The sequence below is a fragment of the Dipodomys ordii genome, unplaced genomic scaffold, assembly GCF_000151885.1.
Source record: "Dipodomys ordii isolate 6190 unplaced genomic scaffold, Dord_2.0 Scaffold9, whole genome shotgun sequence".
Taxonomy (NCBI): Eukaryota; Metazoa; Chordata; class Mammalia; order Rodentia; family Heteromyidae; genus Dipodomys; species Dipodomys ordii.
Genome location: NW_012267225.1, coordinates 13478073 through 13494063, shown reverse-complemented (window position 1 = coordinate 13494063; position 15991 = coordinate 13478073). Strand labels below are relative to the sequence as shown.

The 15991-nt window shown below is 40.1% G+C and overlaps 1 protein-coding gene across 1 annotated transcript in view; it reads left to right on the top strand.

Annotated features, from left to right (window-relative positions):
• Prkdc (protein kinase, DNA-activated, catalytic polypeptide) overlaps positions 1-15991 on the top strand; it is a 195355-nt gene that overhangs the window by 157894 nt on the left and 21470 nt on the right. Inside the window, exons 66-71 of the mRNA XM_013009243.1 lie at positions 620-728; positions 3051-3162; positions 9911-10091; positions 11256-11430; positions 13895-14088; positions 14911-15115. Of these exons, the coding sequence (XP_012864697.1) occupies positions 620-728; positions 3051-3162; positions 9911-10091; positions 11256-11430; positions 13895-14088; positions 14911-15115 (976 nt within the window). The remainder of the gene's footprint in view (positions 1-619; positions 729-3050; positions 3163-9910; positions 10092-11255; positions 11431-13894; positions 14089-14910; positions 15116-15991) is intronic.

The following is a 15991-nucleotide window of genomic DNA, read 5'->3' as shown; positions in this document are numbered from 1 at the left end:
CTTGACTCGTACATATACTAGATATTTATGCTTGGAAGTTTTGCATTTTAGAATGTTGTTATATTTAAAAGTTGGGCTGGGAATGTGGCTTAGTGGTAGAGTGCTCATCTAGCATGCATGAAGCCCTGGGTTTGATTCCTCAGTACCACATAATCAGAAAAAGCCAGAAGTGGTTCTGTGGTTCAAGTGGTGGAGTGTTAGCCTTGAGCAAAAGAAACTCAGGGACAGTGCCCAGGCCCTGAGTTCAAGCCCAGGACTGGCAAAAAAAAAAAAAAAAAAAGTTGGTTTAGACTTGGAATGTAGTAGAAAACCTGACTCATATTATTAAGACCCTAGATTCCATTCTCAGCATAGATAGATAGATGTACAAATAGAGATGGTAGTCTGATTATATTGATTTTGTTGCTATTGTTGAACTAAAATATGATTGCATGCCTAAATTGTTAGACCATTTTAAACCATGTAGTAATTGTTCCTATGACCTAATTGTTAACAACTCTAAAACACTGCATAGTTAATGTGTAAGTTATTTGCTGTATTTCTACATTAAAAAACATTTTAAAAATTCAGGTAATAAATTGGCTTATGACAAATGCTAAATACCTTTTCTTTATCCTAGAATTATTCTAGTATTGATGTTCTCTTACATAGAAGTAGACTTGCAAAATTACAGTCTATACAAACATTAACAGAAATTCAGGAGTTCATCAGCTTTATCAGAAAAGAAGGTAATGCTTTTTTTATTTTCCATTCTTTTTCCTGTCTAAATGTGGATGAGTACCTGCTTTTCTTTTGCTTACTGCAAGAACAGACTTAATGTATGGATTGGAAATTGCCTTGAATTTGTTCTACAAACGTGTGTTGAGGTTATTGGAATAAGTGTATAAAATAACAAATACTGCTGTGGGCACTAGCTATGCAAAGCTAAACAAAACATTATTTGTCTTGAATAAGTATTTAGAATGGTGGATGATTCTATGTCATGAGTAAGTGTGGACCCTGGCGGCAGGGCCTGCTCTGCTCTGAGAGGGCAGAAGGCTTTTGTTGGAGGGGCCCATGGGGCCCAATTGCAGAGTGGAAGAGAGCTTGCAGAAGCCCACTTTGCAGAAAGTTGCACTGTTGGGTGCCTGAGAGGGAGACCATTAACCAGCGAGGATGACTGGAGGTAATATGGGAGAAGGCTACAGGGGTCACTGGGTCTGTGTGATCTCAAGCAGTTTTATCCTGGTACTTATGAGAGAGGGGCTACCTAAGAGTCTGAGAAAGAGACAGAGACAGACAGAGACAGAGACAGAGAATATCTTTCCGAAGGAAAAGTCAAAAGTCTTTTATTAATTGTGAAAATATTGTACAGAGGGGTTAAATTATATGGGCAAGATAATGAGTACGTTTCTTAACAAGCATTGTAGCCTCTTCCTTTGTTTCCCCTTCCCAACCCTTCCCATCCTCTCCCCCGCCCAAAGTCAAAATTCTTAATGAAGAATTATAAAAGTCTCAATTATAAATTATAAGTCTAACAATGCTTGATTTTTGTTCTAAATGATTAAAAGTAATTATAAATGAGAATTAAATTTCAGGGTTGTTGGAGTGGCTCAAGTGGCAGGTAGGTACTTTCTTAACAGCATGAGGCCATGGATTCAGATCTCAGTTATACCACAAACAACTGAACAAATAACAAACTTTTTCAGGATACAAACAAAAATCAGTTTTCTTGTCTTCCTCAATGTTCCTTGCTGTAAATTTAAAATATTAAGTGCTTTTCACAGTTTGAGTTTGTTAATCTTTTAAATCTGTATTACCTTGATCCTGTAATATGAGATATATTTCTTTTAATTTTATATGTCATATAGTATTCCTAATTATTGTTTTCAGGCAACAGAAAGAGAAAACTGGACTGGAGCTTGGTTAAAAAAAGCTCTGAGCAAAAAAGCCCAGGGAGAGTTGAAGGCCTGAGTTCAAGTCCCATTACCAGCATAAAAAAAAAAAAAAAAAAAAAAAAACGAAGGAAGGGAGGGAGGAAGGGAAACAGCAGCAAATAAGAGGGAAAACTAAAACTTTAAGCATTATTGTGTAAAACTTAAATTCTGTGAAGATTATGGAACTTTTAAGATCTGTGAAGCTAGATTATTTTAGATATTAGAAATGTATCCAGGCCAGGTTCATATCCCCTATTTAAACATAGTGTTAAGTCTCCAACCTAAATTGTAGTATTTGCATTAATGTAAACAAAGATTATAGCCCTGTGTCAATTCAGATCAGATTTGTTTGTTTTATGGCTCATGGTCCTTGAACTCAGGGTCTGGGTGCTGTCCCTGAGCTCTTTTGCTCAAGGCTAGCCCTCTACCACTTTGAGCCACAGCTCCACTTCCAGTTTTTTGGTGGTTAATTGGAGATAATTGGCTTTACTGTACAGGCTGGCTTTTAACCGTTATTCTCAGATCTCAGCCTCCTGAGTAGCTAAGGTTATACATGTGAGCCCCCAGTGCCAGACTCCAGATCAGATTTTTGTCTTCCACAAAATTGACTGTTCCCTTGTGAAAATCTCCTTGTTTTTGAATGCTATGAAATTTCAAAATTGTAGAATAAAGGATTGGGGATTTGTAAAAAGTTTTGTATTAATTTACTTCTCTTTTTTCTTTTCTTTGTTTTTGGGTCCGGTCGTGGGGCCTGAACTCTGAGCCTGGGCGCTATCCCTTAGCTCTTCAGCTCAAGGCTAGTGCTCTACCACTTGAGCCACAGCGCCACTTCCGGCTTTTTTCTTTTTGCTTATGTGATGCTGAGGAATTGAACCCAGGGCCTCATGCATGCAAGGCAAGTGCTCCACCATTGAGCCACCTTCCCAGCCCCTATTTCTCTTTTTTCTATATCCACAAATGATTAAGTATCAGAATACTGTAGTGATTTGTGTTGCTTTTGTGAAAGAACTTCTTTTCTTTCTAATTTGGACAAGGAATTAGAACTAGTTTCAACTTACTAATGATGACTCCATTCTGACAGTTGGTTTTTATCATTTAACTGTGGGTGTGAGCATTCTCTAATATTATTTTTAGGTAATTTATCATCTCAAGTTGCCCTTAAGAGACTTCTAAAAACGTGGACAAACAGGTACCCGGATGTTAAAATGGACCCCATGAACATCTGGGATGATATTATCACAAATAGGTAAGTTGTGATCTTTTTAAGCCAAATGTGGCTTCTTTAGCAAAACTGTCATAATGGTTCTTCTAACCATGGCTTAGAAAAGCATGATATTTGAGCCAATTGCACCTCTCTTTCATGCTGATTAGTCACATTAAGTTCTAACAAAACTGGATTTGCAGTACATTATCTTCACTTATTCCTTGGGGGGATTTTTGCCCACTCATTGTGGAAGAATTGGGTGTTGGTGGTTGGTGGGGATGACCCCTCACCACAGACTTAGGTAGTGTTATGACAGCAGGAAAGAATGCTGCATAATGAGTTTTTATTGTTCTGGTTTTAAAACTTGGGTTCTTGACAACCCTGCTTTTTGCTTCACAACTCTTTTTTTTGTTTGTTTGGTTGGTTTTTGGTGCCAGTCCTGGGGCTTAAACTCAGGACCCTGGACACTGTCCTTGAGCTTTTATGCTTATGGCTAGAGCTCTACCATTTGAGCCGCACTTCTACTTCTGAATTCTTTGGTGTTTAATTGGAGATTCTTGATTCTGGATGCTGGATTCTTGATTCTACTCAGCTTCCTGAGTAGTCTGGGGTTACAGGTGTGAGCCACTGCCACCCTGCTTGCCTGACAGTTCTTTTATTGAGTTGTGTTCACTTCCCAAGGTCTGAGTTTTTATTAACCTTGGGGGATCTAGAGGGACATTTACTGTGTCCTTAGGGAAGAGGCCGTTGAGTTAGAGAGGTTGTACATTATTTGTGCAAATACCCTTGAGGAAATAGGGCTTAAGGACGCTGATGTCAGTTGTCACTTCCATTATTTCCTCTATTTATGTAATTTTAATTTTTTACTTTGAGATAAGTTCTTGTGGAAAAGTTGCAAAAAATGTAGAAACCTCTTGTGCTTTTTTTCAAGTATACAATTAAATTTTTTTGATATTTTATCACATTTTTTTAATTGGTGATATGGGAGTTGAACTCAGGGCCTTGTAATTGCTAGGGTCTTGTAATTTCTACCACTTGAGCTATGTATCCAACCCGTTTTTTCATTGGTTATTTTCTAAGTAGGTTCTTTCTTTCTGTTTGAGCTCCGATTCTCCTACTTGTCTTTTCCCATTTTGCCAGGGTTGACAGGCTTGTACCACTGTGCCAAGCCATTGTGCTTCCCCCAGAACTGGGATAGCAGACTCGTGCCAGTAGGCCAGCCATCAGTGAACATGAAATTCCATGAACTTAGTGATGCCCAGGCTCACTTTGAAGTATGATCTTTGACCTCTGCCTCTCAAATAACTAGAATTAACAGGCCTGAGCCACCCAGGCCCAGCTCATGTTAGTTTTATTTTTAAAAATTTTCTTCCTTTCTTCTATACCTACTATTTATTTTCTGAACCATTTGCATGTAAGTTGCATATATGTCTCTTCATTCTTATTGTGCTCATGTACATTTCCTAAGAGCATGCTTTTATATAAGCATAACAATCAATTTAAGTGCCCATTTTCAATCTGTGGACTAGTTTCAGTTTTGTCACTGTCCTATTAGTGTGTTCTGCAGTATTCTCCCCATCCTCTTCCTATAGGACGGGATGCATTTCAGAACCACAGACTGTATTTAGTTCTGTCTTTTTAGTGCACTTTATTTTGGAATAGTTCCTTAGGCTTTCTCTCTTTCATAACATTGATACTTCTAACAAGCATTTCTCACTGTGTCTTACGCTTCTCAATAATGAGATTTAGTGTTCTACCCCTAACCAGAGCACGCCACAGTTCTCAGGCTGTCATGTCACATGTGGGCCACATAGCATGCATTTGCCTTTTTCTGTGAAAGTCATTTCGAATACCTGCTAAAATGTTGTCTGGTTTCTCCATTTCTTTCTTTTTTTTTTTTTGTCAGTAGTGAGGCTTGAACTCTGGGTAATGTCCCTGAGCTTGTCAGCTCAAAGTTAGCGCTCTACCTCTTGAGTCACAGCACCACTTCCAGTTTTCTGAGAGATTTATTGGAGATAAAAGTCTCACAGACTTTCCTGTCTGGGCTCTCTTTGAACCACAATCCTCAGATCTCAGCTCCCTGAGTAGCTAGATTACAGGCGTGAGCCACTGGCATCCTACTCCATTTCTTTTTCTTTGCAACCAGTAAAAGATTAATATGGAAGATGCTTTGAGATATGCAAATGTCCTCTTTCTCATGAGATTTACCATCTCTCTTTCACATCACTGGATGATTCTTAGCTTATTTGACTTCTTGACACCAGTGTTTGCAAATTGGCAATTTCTGACTTCAACACTTGTTCCATGCTTGTTAATGTACATCTTATTATAAGGAAGAGTTCTCCCACTCCACATTCATTATTTTTTAAACTATCAATATAGGCTCATAGGTTCAAATTTTATTGAATAAGATACTACTTTCCTTAGATATTTCATGTTTAGATGGTCTCAGATTGCATGTTTGAAGTCTAGGTTTTGTCAGCTTTGTCACACAGTAGAAGATAGGGTGTGCATGGAAAGTCAGGTTGTGCTCAAGCATTATTAGTAAGAGGAACTGGAGAACTCTCAGGATAGGAGAAGGAATTGCATTGCAGCCAGGCAAAGGGAGAGTACCTCCCTGTCTGAACTAGGTCAGCCCAGAGAAACTCACTGTTGGCAGTTAGGCAACACTTGGAATACATAGGAAACACACTTTAGTTTCTGGTGGTCCAAACCAAGTCTGGATGGGCACATAAGACTAATTGTCAGGAAGGAGCTACCACCCTAATATAAGCTCTAGAGCAAGTTTGGGTCCTAACAGCCATTTACATCAAAGTGGATGGTCCATATCAAAATAGCTGATTCACTTTAAGATATGTCTATCTTGGGTCATTTTTGTCAGTGCCCAAATCTGCTGCACCTTCGAGGATATGCTGTTGTGATCTGATAGATGTTCAAGGAGTAGGGCACGCTGCTTATAGGGCACTGTGTAGGAGCTCTATTGAGGAAGATCATGGAGGGCTCTTTGTTCCTGATGATAGATTTACAGCTTCTCTAGTGTGAAAGACAGCCACAGTGGTTATGCTTTCTGCAGAACCAGACAGGTCAAGTACTCTGGCTATGTCTTCTATGTCTGCCTATTTTTGTCCTTCTCTCTCTGTTTCTTTGTATCTGTACCTGTTTCTCACACAGACACATAAACATACACAGATAACTACAGAGACCCAACAAAGATCAGCTCATAGCCTAAGAACCTCCTAACTACCACTAAGCCAAGATGTCATCTCAGGCCTTTGGGAAATCAAGAACAGCACAGCCTACACCACCAGTCTTACTCTTTATACATTCTCCTTCATTAGCCCAATCCCAAGGTCTTCTGTGAGCCCCCATCTGGGCTGCCCTAGCCTTCCTGAGACACATGTGACTGGTGTTTAAAAGACTGTCTCCTCATTGTCTGGATCGAGGTCTAGAACAGACACTAGACAGTGTCCTGTAGACATGGAAGTGACACAGATGCTCAAAAATGTTATGCAGTCATTTTAAAATTTGACTTGCAACTTGGAAGATGACAGAGAAGGTGACATCAGTGACAAGCATGTCAGATCAGCTCTAGAAGGTCCACATTATCACCTGCTGGTAGGGTTAGGGTGCCTTTCACATGACAGGGCTCTGATGTCTGGAAATATGCTAGCAGCCGCAATTAAGTATAAACACTACTTGGATCCTCTGACCCCTGGTCCTTCTCAGCATCCCCAGCTGAGGACAGAATTGCAACTCCCAGGAATCTTTGTGTTTGACCAGGCCAGACAACATGAGATTTTCCTTTATTGGCTGCTAGCAACTTGATTATGATGTGTCTAGGTATGATTTTTATCCCATTTGAGTTTATTGAGCTTTTTTTTTGGTCCTTGGGCTTGAACTCTGGGCCTGGGCGCTGTCCCTCAGCTCTTCAGCTCAAGGCTAACATACTACCACTTGAGCCACAGAACTACTTGGGTTTTCTGGTGCTTTATTGGAGATAAGAGTCTCACAGACTTTCCTGCCCAGGTTGGCTTTGAACCATGATCCTCAGATCTCAGCTCCTGAGTAGCTAGGATAACAGGCGTGAGCCACCAGCGCCCAGCTCTGAGCTTTTTTCTTTATTTTTAAAATTATCTGTAAGTAGTTGTACAGAGGGGCTTCAATTAAGCATGTCAATTTATGTGAACATTGCATTTTCTTCAGTGTCTCAGCATCATTCGCTCTCCATTTACCCCAACCTTACCCAGCTCTCAAGTTTTACCGAGTGTCTTGAATCTGTATATATCACCAAATTTGCAGAGTTTGCTCTCACTATTTTTCCAATACCGTTAACCCTAATCAGATGTTTTGATATAGCTCACTAGGTCTGTGTATATTTCATTCAGTTTGTTTTTGTGGGGGGGTGGGGGGGAAGTAGTAGGAATTCAGTTGTGGGACTTGAACTCTGGGCCAGGGTATTGTCCCTCAGCTCTTCAGCTCAAGGCTAGCACTCTACCACTTGAGCCACAGCGCCACTTCTGTTTTTTTGGTGGTTAATTGGAGATAAGGATCTCACAGACTTTCCTGCTGGGCTGGCTTTGAACGGTGATCCTCAGATCTCAGCCTCCTGAGTAGCTAGGATTACAGGCATGAGTTCTGGTACCCAAACAATCTCTTTTTTCTTTATTCTTTAGACTAAACCTCTATTGACTTGTTTTGAGGCTTGTTGACCTGCCATTTCCCTCCATTTTCTTCATCTCTATTGAGCTTGTCTAGTCTAAGTATTTTATATCAGGTACTTTAGTTTTCACTTGTAAAATTTACATGTTTTTCTTTGGCTGTATAGAGGTATCCATCATTTTCAATGTGTATTTGGGAGGGGCATATTTAAAGTAACTGCCTTAAGGAACTTGTATGATTCTTCTGACACATGAGTCTTTTAGATACTATCAGCTAAATCTTTTTCCACTGAAAATTGATACAATTTCTTGATTCTTCTGATCAGTTCATTTCGAATTATATCATGGCAATTGTGAATATTCTCTTGGGTAGACTGGTTTCTTGTGTAATTCTCTGGCAGGTGATCAGCCCAGTTCTATCTGGCCAGAAAGACTTTCTCTTGCCTCTCTTGGTTCAGACCTCAGTCTGGCTTTAAGTCATTATCATACACTGTTTTGAGTCTTCCCTGCACTTTCACGTCTCCATAGGCTGAAACCTGGATGGTTCATGCATAGAGCTCATCTCTGATTGTTATGATCTCTCACATTCATGCTATTCCTACAGGCCAGTCTCTTCTGGCTCCTTTTGGGGCTTCTCTGGGCAGAAAGCACAGTCACAGAATCTCAGTTGCTCACATTGCCACATCATTCCATAATGGCAGCCAGCTTCCTGCACAGAAAAGCAGAAGAAAAAAGACGTGAGAAACTGATTCCAGTAGCAGAACCTTCTCCCAGTTGTGATTTCTCTGAACACAATAGCATGAATATTTTATTTATTCTATAATCAGGGAGTTGTATTTTGTATTTTAGTGAGAGTTTGTAGTCATTACCAACAAAGAGCTGGACTCCTAGGGTTATACTGCCACACTGGAGCCACAAGTCTATTCTTTCTAGGGAAAAAAGGGCTCTGTTCTCACCAACATGCCACATAAAAAAGTGCCACATGTATGAAACTTCTCTACCATTGTTTCATTTATTTTTGTCTCTGGGATTCCCTTGTCAGTTCTGCCACCTGGAATTGAGTACCTCCCTGATGGCACAGGAGATTCCATCTCATGAGATTTCCACTGTCCCTCTTATCATCCTCCTCTTTCTGTTATTGCAGGGCATGTTATTCATACTGATGAGTGAACAATTTTTTTATTTAAGGAGCTGCACAAAGGGATTTCAATTCAACGTGTCAGTAATATAGCAAGACCTCTATCTCAAAAAAGTTCCTGTATGAACAATAGAAAATTGCTTTATTATTGATTAGGGATGAACAGTATATCTTTTTTTTTAATTTAATTTAATTTTATTTGTGAACATACTATACAGAGGGGTTACAATTGCATGGGCAGGATAATGCGTACATTTCTTACCAAGCATTGCAGCCTCCTCCTTTGTTTACCCTTCACATCACTTCCCAGCCTCCCCCTCCCCCCACATCCCAATCCTTCTCCTTCCCCCCTCTCCCCCCCTCTCCCCGCACCGACGTTGTAAAGCTCGAGGGATGAACAGTATATCTTAAGGCTCTTTTTCAATGTTGCTGAAATTAATGAAGATTACGTTATTTGAACAAGGTTGTAAATGTAAATTATAATATGTAATTATAGATTTACTTGTGAAAATTTGAATTTATATAAAAACATGCAAATTGTAAATATTTAGCTATTTTACATATAAATTAAATAATTTCTATAAGCATATACTTAGGTTTTAGAATTCTTAGTGATTCTTTAATCTGTTTATTTCTTCATATTTTTTATGTTTGGGTATAGAACTTAAGATTGGAGCTAAAAAGAAAAATGGCTTTTGACACAACATAGAGTATGTTGTTCAGGAATGGAAAAACCTTGTGAGTTTAAGTGCTTTGTGCAAGCAAAAACACTACATGATATCTAGAAGATTCTGTTAATATATCCTTGCCCTTCTTTCAAGGTTTGGTTTATTAAAACGAGGAAAAATCTGGTTTCTAAAATATATCTGTAATATGTAAGCAAAGCCTTAATAACTACAAAATTTCCATGTGTAAGTGTTATCTAGTAGCTCCTAGAATAGCTAGGATTTCTTTGATGAGTCTGATGTTAAGATTTGGTTCCCTTTTTCTGTAGGTGTTTCTTTCTCAGCAAACTAGAGGAGAAGCTGGCCATTCCAGATCATCACAGTATGGATGAAGATACTGATCCCAGTGACGGGGCAGAAGCGTACAAGCCAGAGGAAGATGCTCGTTCCTTGATGCAGAGCTGCAGGTTCTCCATGAAAATGAAGATGGTAGAAAGTGCACAAAAACAGGTGGGTCTAGGCTACATAGAGAGACCTTGTCTCAAAAAGCAAACAAAGATAATACCATTTTTACAAACGAGAACACTGCAACTGAACACAAAATCAAACAACCTAGTTAAATAAATGGACAAAGAATTTTACATTTCTCCAAAGAAGATAGGAAAATAGCCATCAAGCACATGAAAAGATGCCCAGCATTAGTCACATGGCAGTGCAAATGAAAGTCACTATGAGAGAGCAACCCATTAGTCAGGGCATAGTGAAACCAGTACTCTAGTGCCAGTAAAATGTTGTATCTGCTGTGGAAAAGGATGTGGCTATTTCAGTCTTGCCATCTGTCCTAGCAATACCACTCCTAGGCATAGACATAAAGACAGTTCACAGTAGATTACTCAGAATAACTGGGAAGGGAAACAACCAAAATGTCCACCAGTAGATGAATGGATAAGGAATACATGGTACATCTGTGAGCAGGTTATTATTTGATATAAAGAGGGATGAAGTACGACATGGGTGAACCTAGAAAGCATGCCAAATGAAAGAAGCCAGACAGAAATCTCTTCTGGTATTGTTTTGATGTAATGGCTGCCAGTGGCTAGGGACAATAGTTGGTGACTGCTAATGAATGGGAATCCTGTCTTTAAGCTTATAAGAATGTTCTGGAATTAGATGGGGGTTGTCTGACTTTGTAAATATAGTAAAAAAGAAACAACCAAAACCAAAACTAATCCAAAATGAAAAGGCCTATTCCTTCTGGGCATTGATAGCTCACACCTGTAATCCTAGCTCCTCAGGAGGCTGAGAGCTGAGGTTTGGGCAGGAAAGTTCATGAGACTCTTATTTGCAACTAAGCATCAAAAGAGCCAGAAGTGGATCTGCAGCACAAGTGGTAGAGCACTAGCTTGGGGCAAAAAGCTCAAGGACAGAGCCCAGGTCCGGAGTTCAAGCTCTAGGACCAGGGCAAAAAAAAAAAAGTTTATTCTTTAAATTTACCTTATCCTTGTTATTAAAAAAAAAAACAACAACGATAGCTGAGGAAATAGACTGGCTGGTTCAATTCAAGGTCATACAGAAAGAGAATCTCTTTGAAAACTTCCTTTGTAAAATAATTGTTTTTCCAAACTGTATGCTTGAATGTCTCCATGGCTTTTTCTTTTTCCTCTCTTCATATAGAGCAATTTTGCACTTGCCATGAAACTGCTGAGGGAGCTACATAAGGAATCCAAAACAAGAGACGACTGGCTGGTGAAGTGGGTGCAGAGCTACTGCCAGCTGAGCTACTGCCGGAGCCGCACCCAGAGTGCCCCCACGCAGGTCCTCACCGTCCTGAAAACCGTTTCACTGTTGGGTAATTACGTTGCTCTTGTCCATATTATTACGTTGCTCTTGTCCATATTATTATTGTTGCTGTTGTCATTAATTTTTTAATTTTTTTGCAGCGCTGGGATTGAACTGAGGGCTTCATGCTTGTTAGGCAGGATATAATGAACTACACTCTCCATCCTTTTTGCTTTAGTAATTTTGGGGATAGGGTCACACTCTGTCTGGGCTAAGATATACTGTGATTCTCCCGTTCATGACTCCTGTTTATGGGTGATATGGTAGGTTTATGTTGCTGTGCACTGATTTTTCTGTTGAGATACATTCCCATGGACTTCATTTGCCTAGGCCAGCTTGGAACCAGTATTAGCTTTCCACACAGTTGGGATGACAGGTGTGTGCCACTACACTCTCAGTATTGATTGAGATGGGGTCTTAACTTTTTGCCTGTACTGGCAAATTTGAGATCCTCCCAATCCCCGCTTCTGTAGTAGATAAGATTATAGATGCGAGTTACTGGTGCCAAACTAAGTTTTGGGTTTTTTTTTGTGTTATAGCTTTGAAAAATATTTTTTTTCTTTTTTTCTTTTTTTGGTCCAGTCATGGGGCCTGAACTCTGGGCCTGGGCACTGTCCCTCAGCTCTTCAGCTCAAGGCTAGCTCTCTACCACTTGAGCCACAGTGCCACTTCCGGCTTTTTTTCTTTTTGCTTATGTGGTGCTGAGGAATGGAACCCGGGGCCTCATGCATGCAAGGCAAGTGCTCTACCACTGAGCCACCTTCCCAGCCCTCTTAGTAACTCTTATAGGTACAGCAAAGGATGTCACAGAGAAAGATGTTATTTCTTTGAAAATAGAGCCAAAGATCTGGAGCCAGACAGCTACATACGCTGATGATGCTATCCAGGATGATATTTACAGTTTCTATTTCCTTAATTAAAGTTTTTCTCTAGACCCTACTTCACCAAACTTTATGTTAGTGGTTTATTTGAAAACTTTAAGCTTACACATAAGTTGAAAAATACTAAACAAGAATTGTTTTCCTTCTTAGTTCTGTTCTTTTCTTTCTTTTTTGCTGCCATGGGGCTTGAACTCAGGGCCTGGGCACTGTCTCTGAGCTTCTTTGGCTCAATGCTAGTGCTCTACCATTTGAGACACAGTGCCACTTCAGGCTTTTTTCTGTGTATGTGGTACTGAGGAATTGAACCCAGGGCTTCATGCATGCTTGGCAAGCACTCTACCACTGAGCCACATCCCCAGCTCAGTTCTGTTCTTTTCTTGATATAGCCTCTCTGCCTGAAGGGAGCAAAGTTTTCTTAGACATGGTTGGGTGTTCCTGTCCTGCCTCTGTGTGCTCAAGGGTATGGGGTGGCACTGCCCAGAGATGGAGCATGTGCCTGAGCTGCAGCCTCAAAAACAGAGCAGGAGGGTCAGCACTCACTCTGTGTGACCCATGATTATTTGAGTCATTATAGGGACAGATTTGCTAATGCTAAGAGTATGAGCATACTTGCCTAACATCTGTGATGCCCAGGCTTTGATTCCCACACCGTAATCAAAGCAGTCCTGCAATTACAGGTTGTATTGCTTATAGTTTGTAACTGCTGTTTTTGGAACAGTCCAGTGTGTGAAGCACTGGCAGGAAGTGGTTGGTGGCAGGAAGAAGGATATACTCTTGCCAGGATTCCTGGAAGCACACGTTGTCACACTGCTGGGTACTATAGGCCTAAGCCCTCCCCAGCACCATATGATCAAAAGTGGGACTAGGGTTTTAGGTATGGCTGTTGTTTATCAGTTTTATGACACAGTATCAATTTAAAACTCTATTCCAAGGTATTATTGTGTATGCATAAAAGTATTAATAAGAGCTATTTTCTGGTATCCAAGGTGCTTGGCTAAAATTTAGAATGGTGATGCTTGAATGAAAGATTTAATTACTAGTTTTAATTACTTGACTTCTGTGCAGTTACTTTTTTCTTTTTATCAATATCAGTGTTTATTTCAATTCCATTTATGTATATAGTGCCTCTTGGTTATAACCATGCCTCTGCTATCCTCCTTTCTCCCCCTTCTGCATCCCAAACTATTCTTACCAAGTTTCCTTGTTCCATTTTCACACATTTTGATTGAGTCCACTGTTTGTCTTGTTACAGTTACTTTTAACAAAATTGTAATGGAAAATGTTTTTCCATTAATAAGTGAGTTTATGAAATTCTTGAACCAGCTCTTGAGGCCAGTTTTTCTGTACTTCCAAGATTTATTTTAGTTAATGCCTTAACAGCAAACAACAATTTTTTTTGGTCGGGGATGGGGCTTGAACTCTGGGCCTGGGCGCTGTCCCTGAGCTCTTCAGCTTAAGACGAGTGCTCTACCACTTGAGCCACAGCGCCACTTCCAGAAAACAACTTTTATACACTGTGAATGGTTTCTATTTAGCTTAATATACTTCATTTTAAAAATTCTGTTTCTTGTTTTGTCTTTCTTAATCCAACAGAAGAGAACAACACATCAAGCTACTTAAGCAAAAATGTTCTGGCTTCCTGTGATCAGAACATTCTCTTGGGTACCACTTACAGGATCATGGCTGATGCTCTCAGCAAGGAGCCAGCCTGTCTTGCTGACATTGAGGAGAGCAAGGCTAGACGGATCTTGGAGCTTTCTGGATCCAGTACAGCAAGTACAGAGCGGGTAATAGAAATGTTTCTTGTTTGTGTGCAGTATGTCCTTCATGAGCACACAGACTTCAGGCCACAGGAAAATGACAGTGATAGCAGCATGTTGTGTTTTAAAAATAAGTTTGACAGCCATGCACACCAAGTTTCTTTTGTTGAAAATTGACATACTCCATCTGTTTCCTGTTTGTTTGAATGATACAAATGTTTCATGATTAAGACTGGGAACTTTGTGTTGTATTGATGTGGAGAGTCTTCCCTGAATTTCCTTAATGAAATTTTACCACTAGTCATCATTCAGATGTTCCTACTTGTCTGTGGGACAAAACAGCCTGTTTTTGTAGTTAGTGTTGTCTAGCTTAGCTTTTTTCAAATCATGTTGTGTTTTAATAGTAGCAACCTCCTCCTCATCTCACTGAGTCCTGCCACACTTCAGTGGTGAGGCTTTGTCTTCTCACATGCTGATATCAGCAGTGTCTGCCGACAGACAGTATAAGACACCAGCTTCCTTCCTTATCATAAATCCCCAGTGGTACTGCAGTGTCCTGCTGACCTGCCCTGGCTCTGTGTGGCTCATGGACTCTCTGGCTTTTTCTCTTTTGTTTGGCTGTCTGTTGTATGCTCAGGACTTTCCTGGGAGATTATTCCTCCTCACAACTAGGACTGACTCCTTTTTCCTGATAACATAGCTTTTGGCATTAGTAGTTTATGTATTTTGTGATGGGGTCTTGCTGTGTTGTGCAGGCTGGCCTGAAACTCAAGTGATCCGCCTGTGTCAGTTGGCATGTTCAATGTTCCTTTGAAGTTACTGAATCCCATAGGTGGTGTGTATTCACAGGTGATCACAGGTCTGAACCAGAAAGCATTCTATCACCTCACCAAGGCTGTGCAGTCGGTGGAGGAGGAGGCCCAGGTGTCCTCCTGGGCCCATGGACCTGTGACTGGGATGACCAGCGCTTATATGATGCTGGCTGATTTCTGTGACCAGCAGCTCCGCAAAGTGGAAGAAAATGCATCCAGTGACTGTCAAAAGAAAAAATCAAGTTAGTGCTGCTATGTCAGTATAACGTCTGGGGGAAATTGTAGATGCTTTTAGTTTTCCATTTGTATTCCAATGACAGCTTTCTTGAAAGAAGTCTATTATCTTTTTTGAAGTCAATATCATCTCCAGGCACATGGCCTGCCTTTAAAGAGTCAAGTTGTCTTCTGTATATCCCTTTGATTTACTTTGGTTTATTTATTTACTTTTGATGTTGCTGGGATTTGAACGCAGAACCTTGTGAATAGTAAGTAAGTGCACCTCCCAAGCCCAAGGTGTTTTGAGATAGGGCCCTACTGTGTAGCCTAGGCTAGTCTGGAGCCAAGGATCCTTTGTTTTCATGTCCCAAGTGCTGGGATTATAGGTATCTGCACACTCCACTCATTTGCTTTATTTCTACTGTGTGTTTGTGTGTATGAGTTGGTACTGGGGCTTTTGCTTAGGACCTTCCTTATAAGCTTGTTTTTTTTTTTTTTTTGTTTTTTTTTGCTGATGGCTCATGCTCTACTGCTAGAGCCACACATACATTCTAGCATTTCTTTTCTTTTTCTGGTTAATTGGAGATAAAAGTCTCATGGGCTTTTCTGTCTAAGCTGACTTAGAACCTGTATCTTCAGTTCTCAGCCTCTTGAGCTAAGATTTTAGGCATGAGATAAAGATGCCCAACTTCCTCATATTTTTGTTTACAGTATTGATTCATATAGCTTGTCTTTTGTTCTGGGAATAAATTTAGTAATTAGCAGCTGACCATTATGCATATTGTGGTTCATGAAGAGTGGATACTCTAAAAGAAAAATTCAGCTTTCAGATACAAACACAAAAATGTATATGATGTTTGTTGATTAAAAGTAGTTGTTCAGAGCCGGGTGCTGGTGGCTCA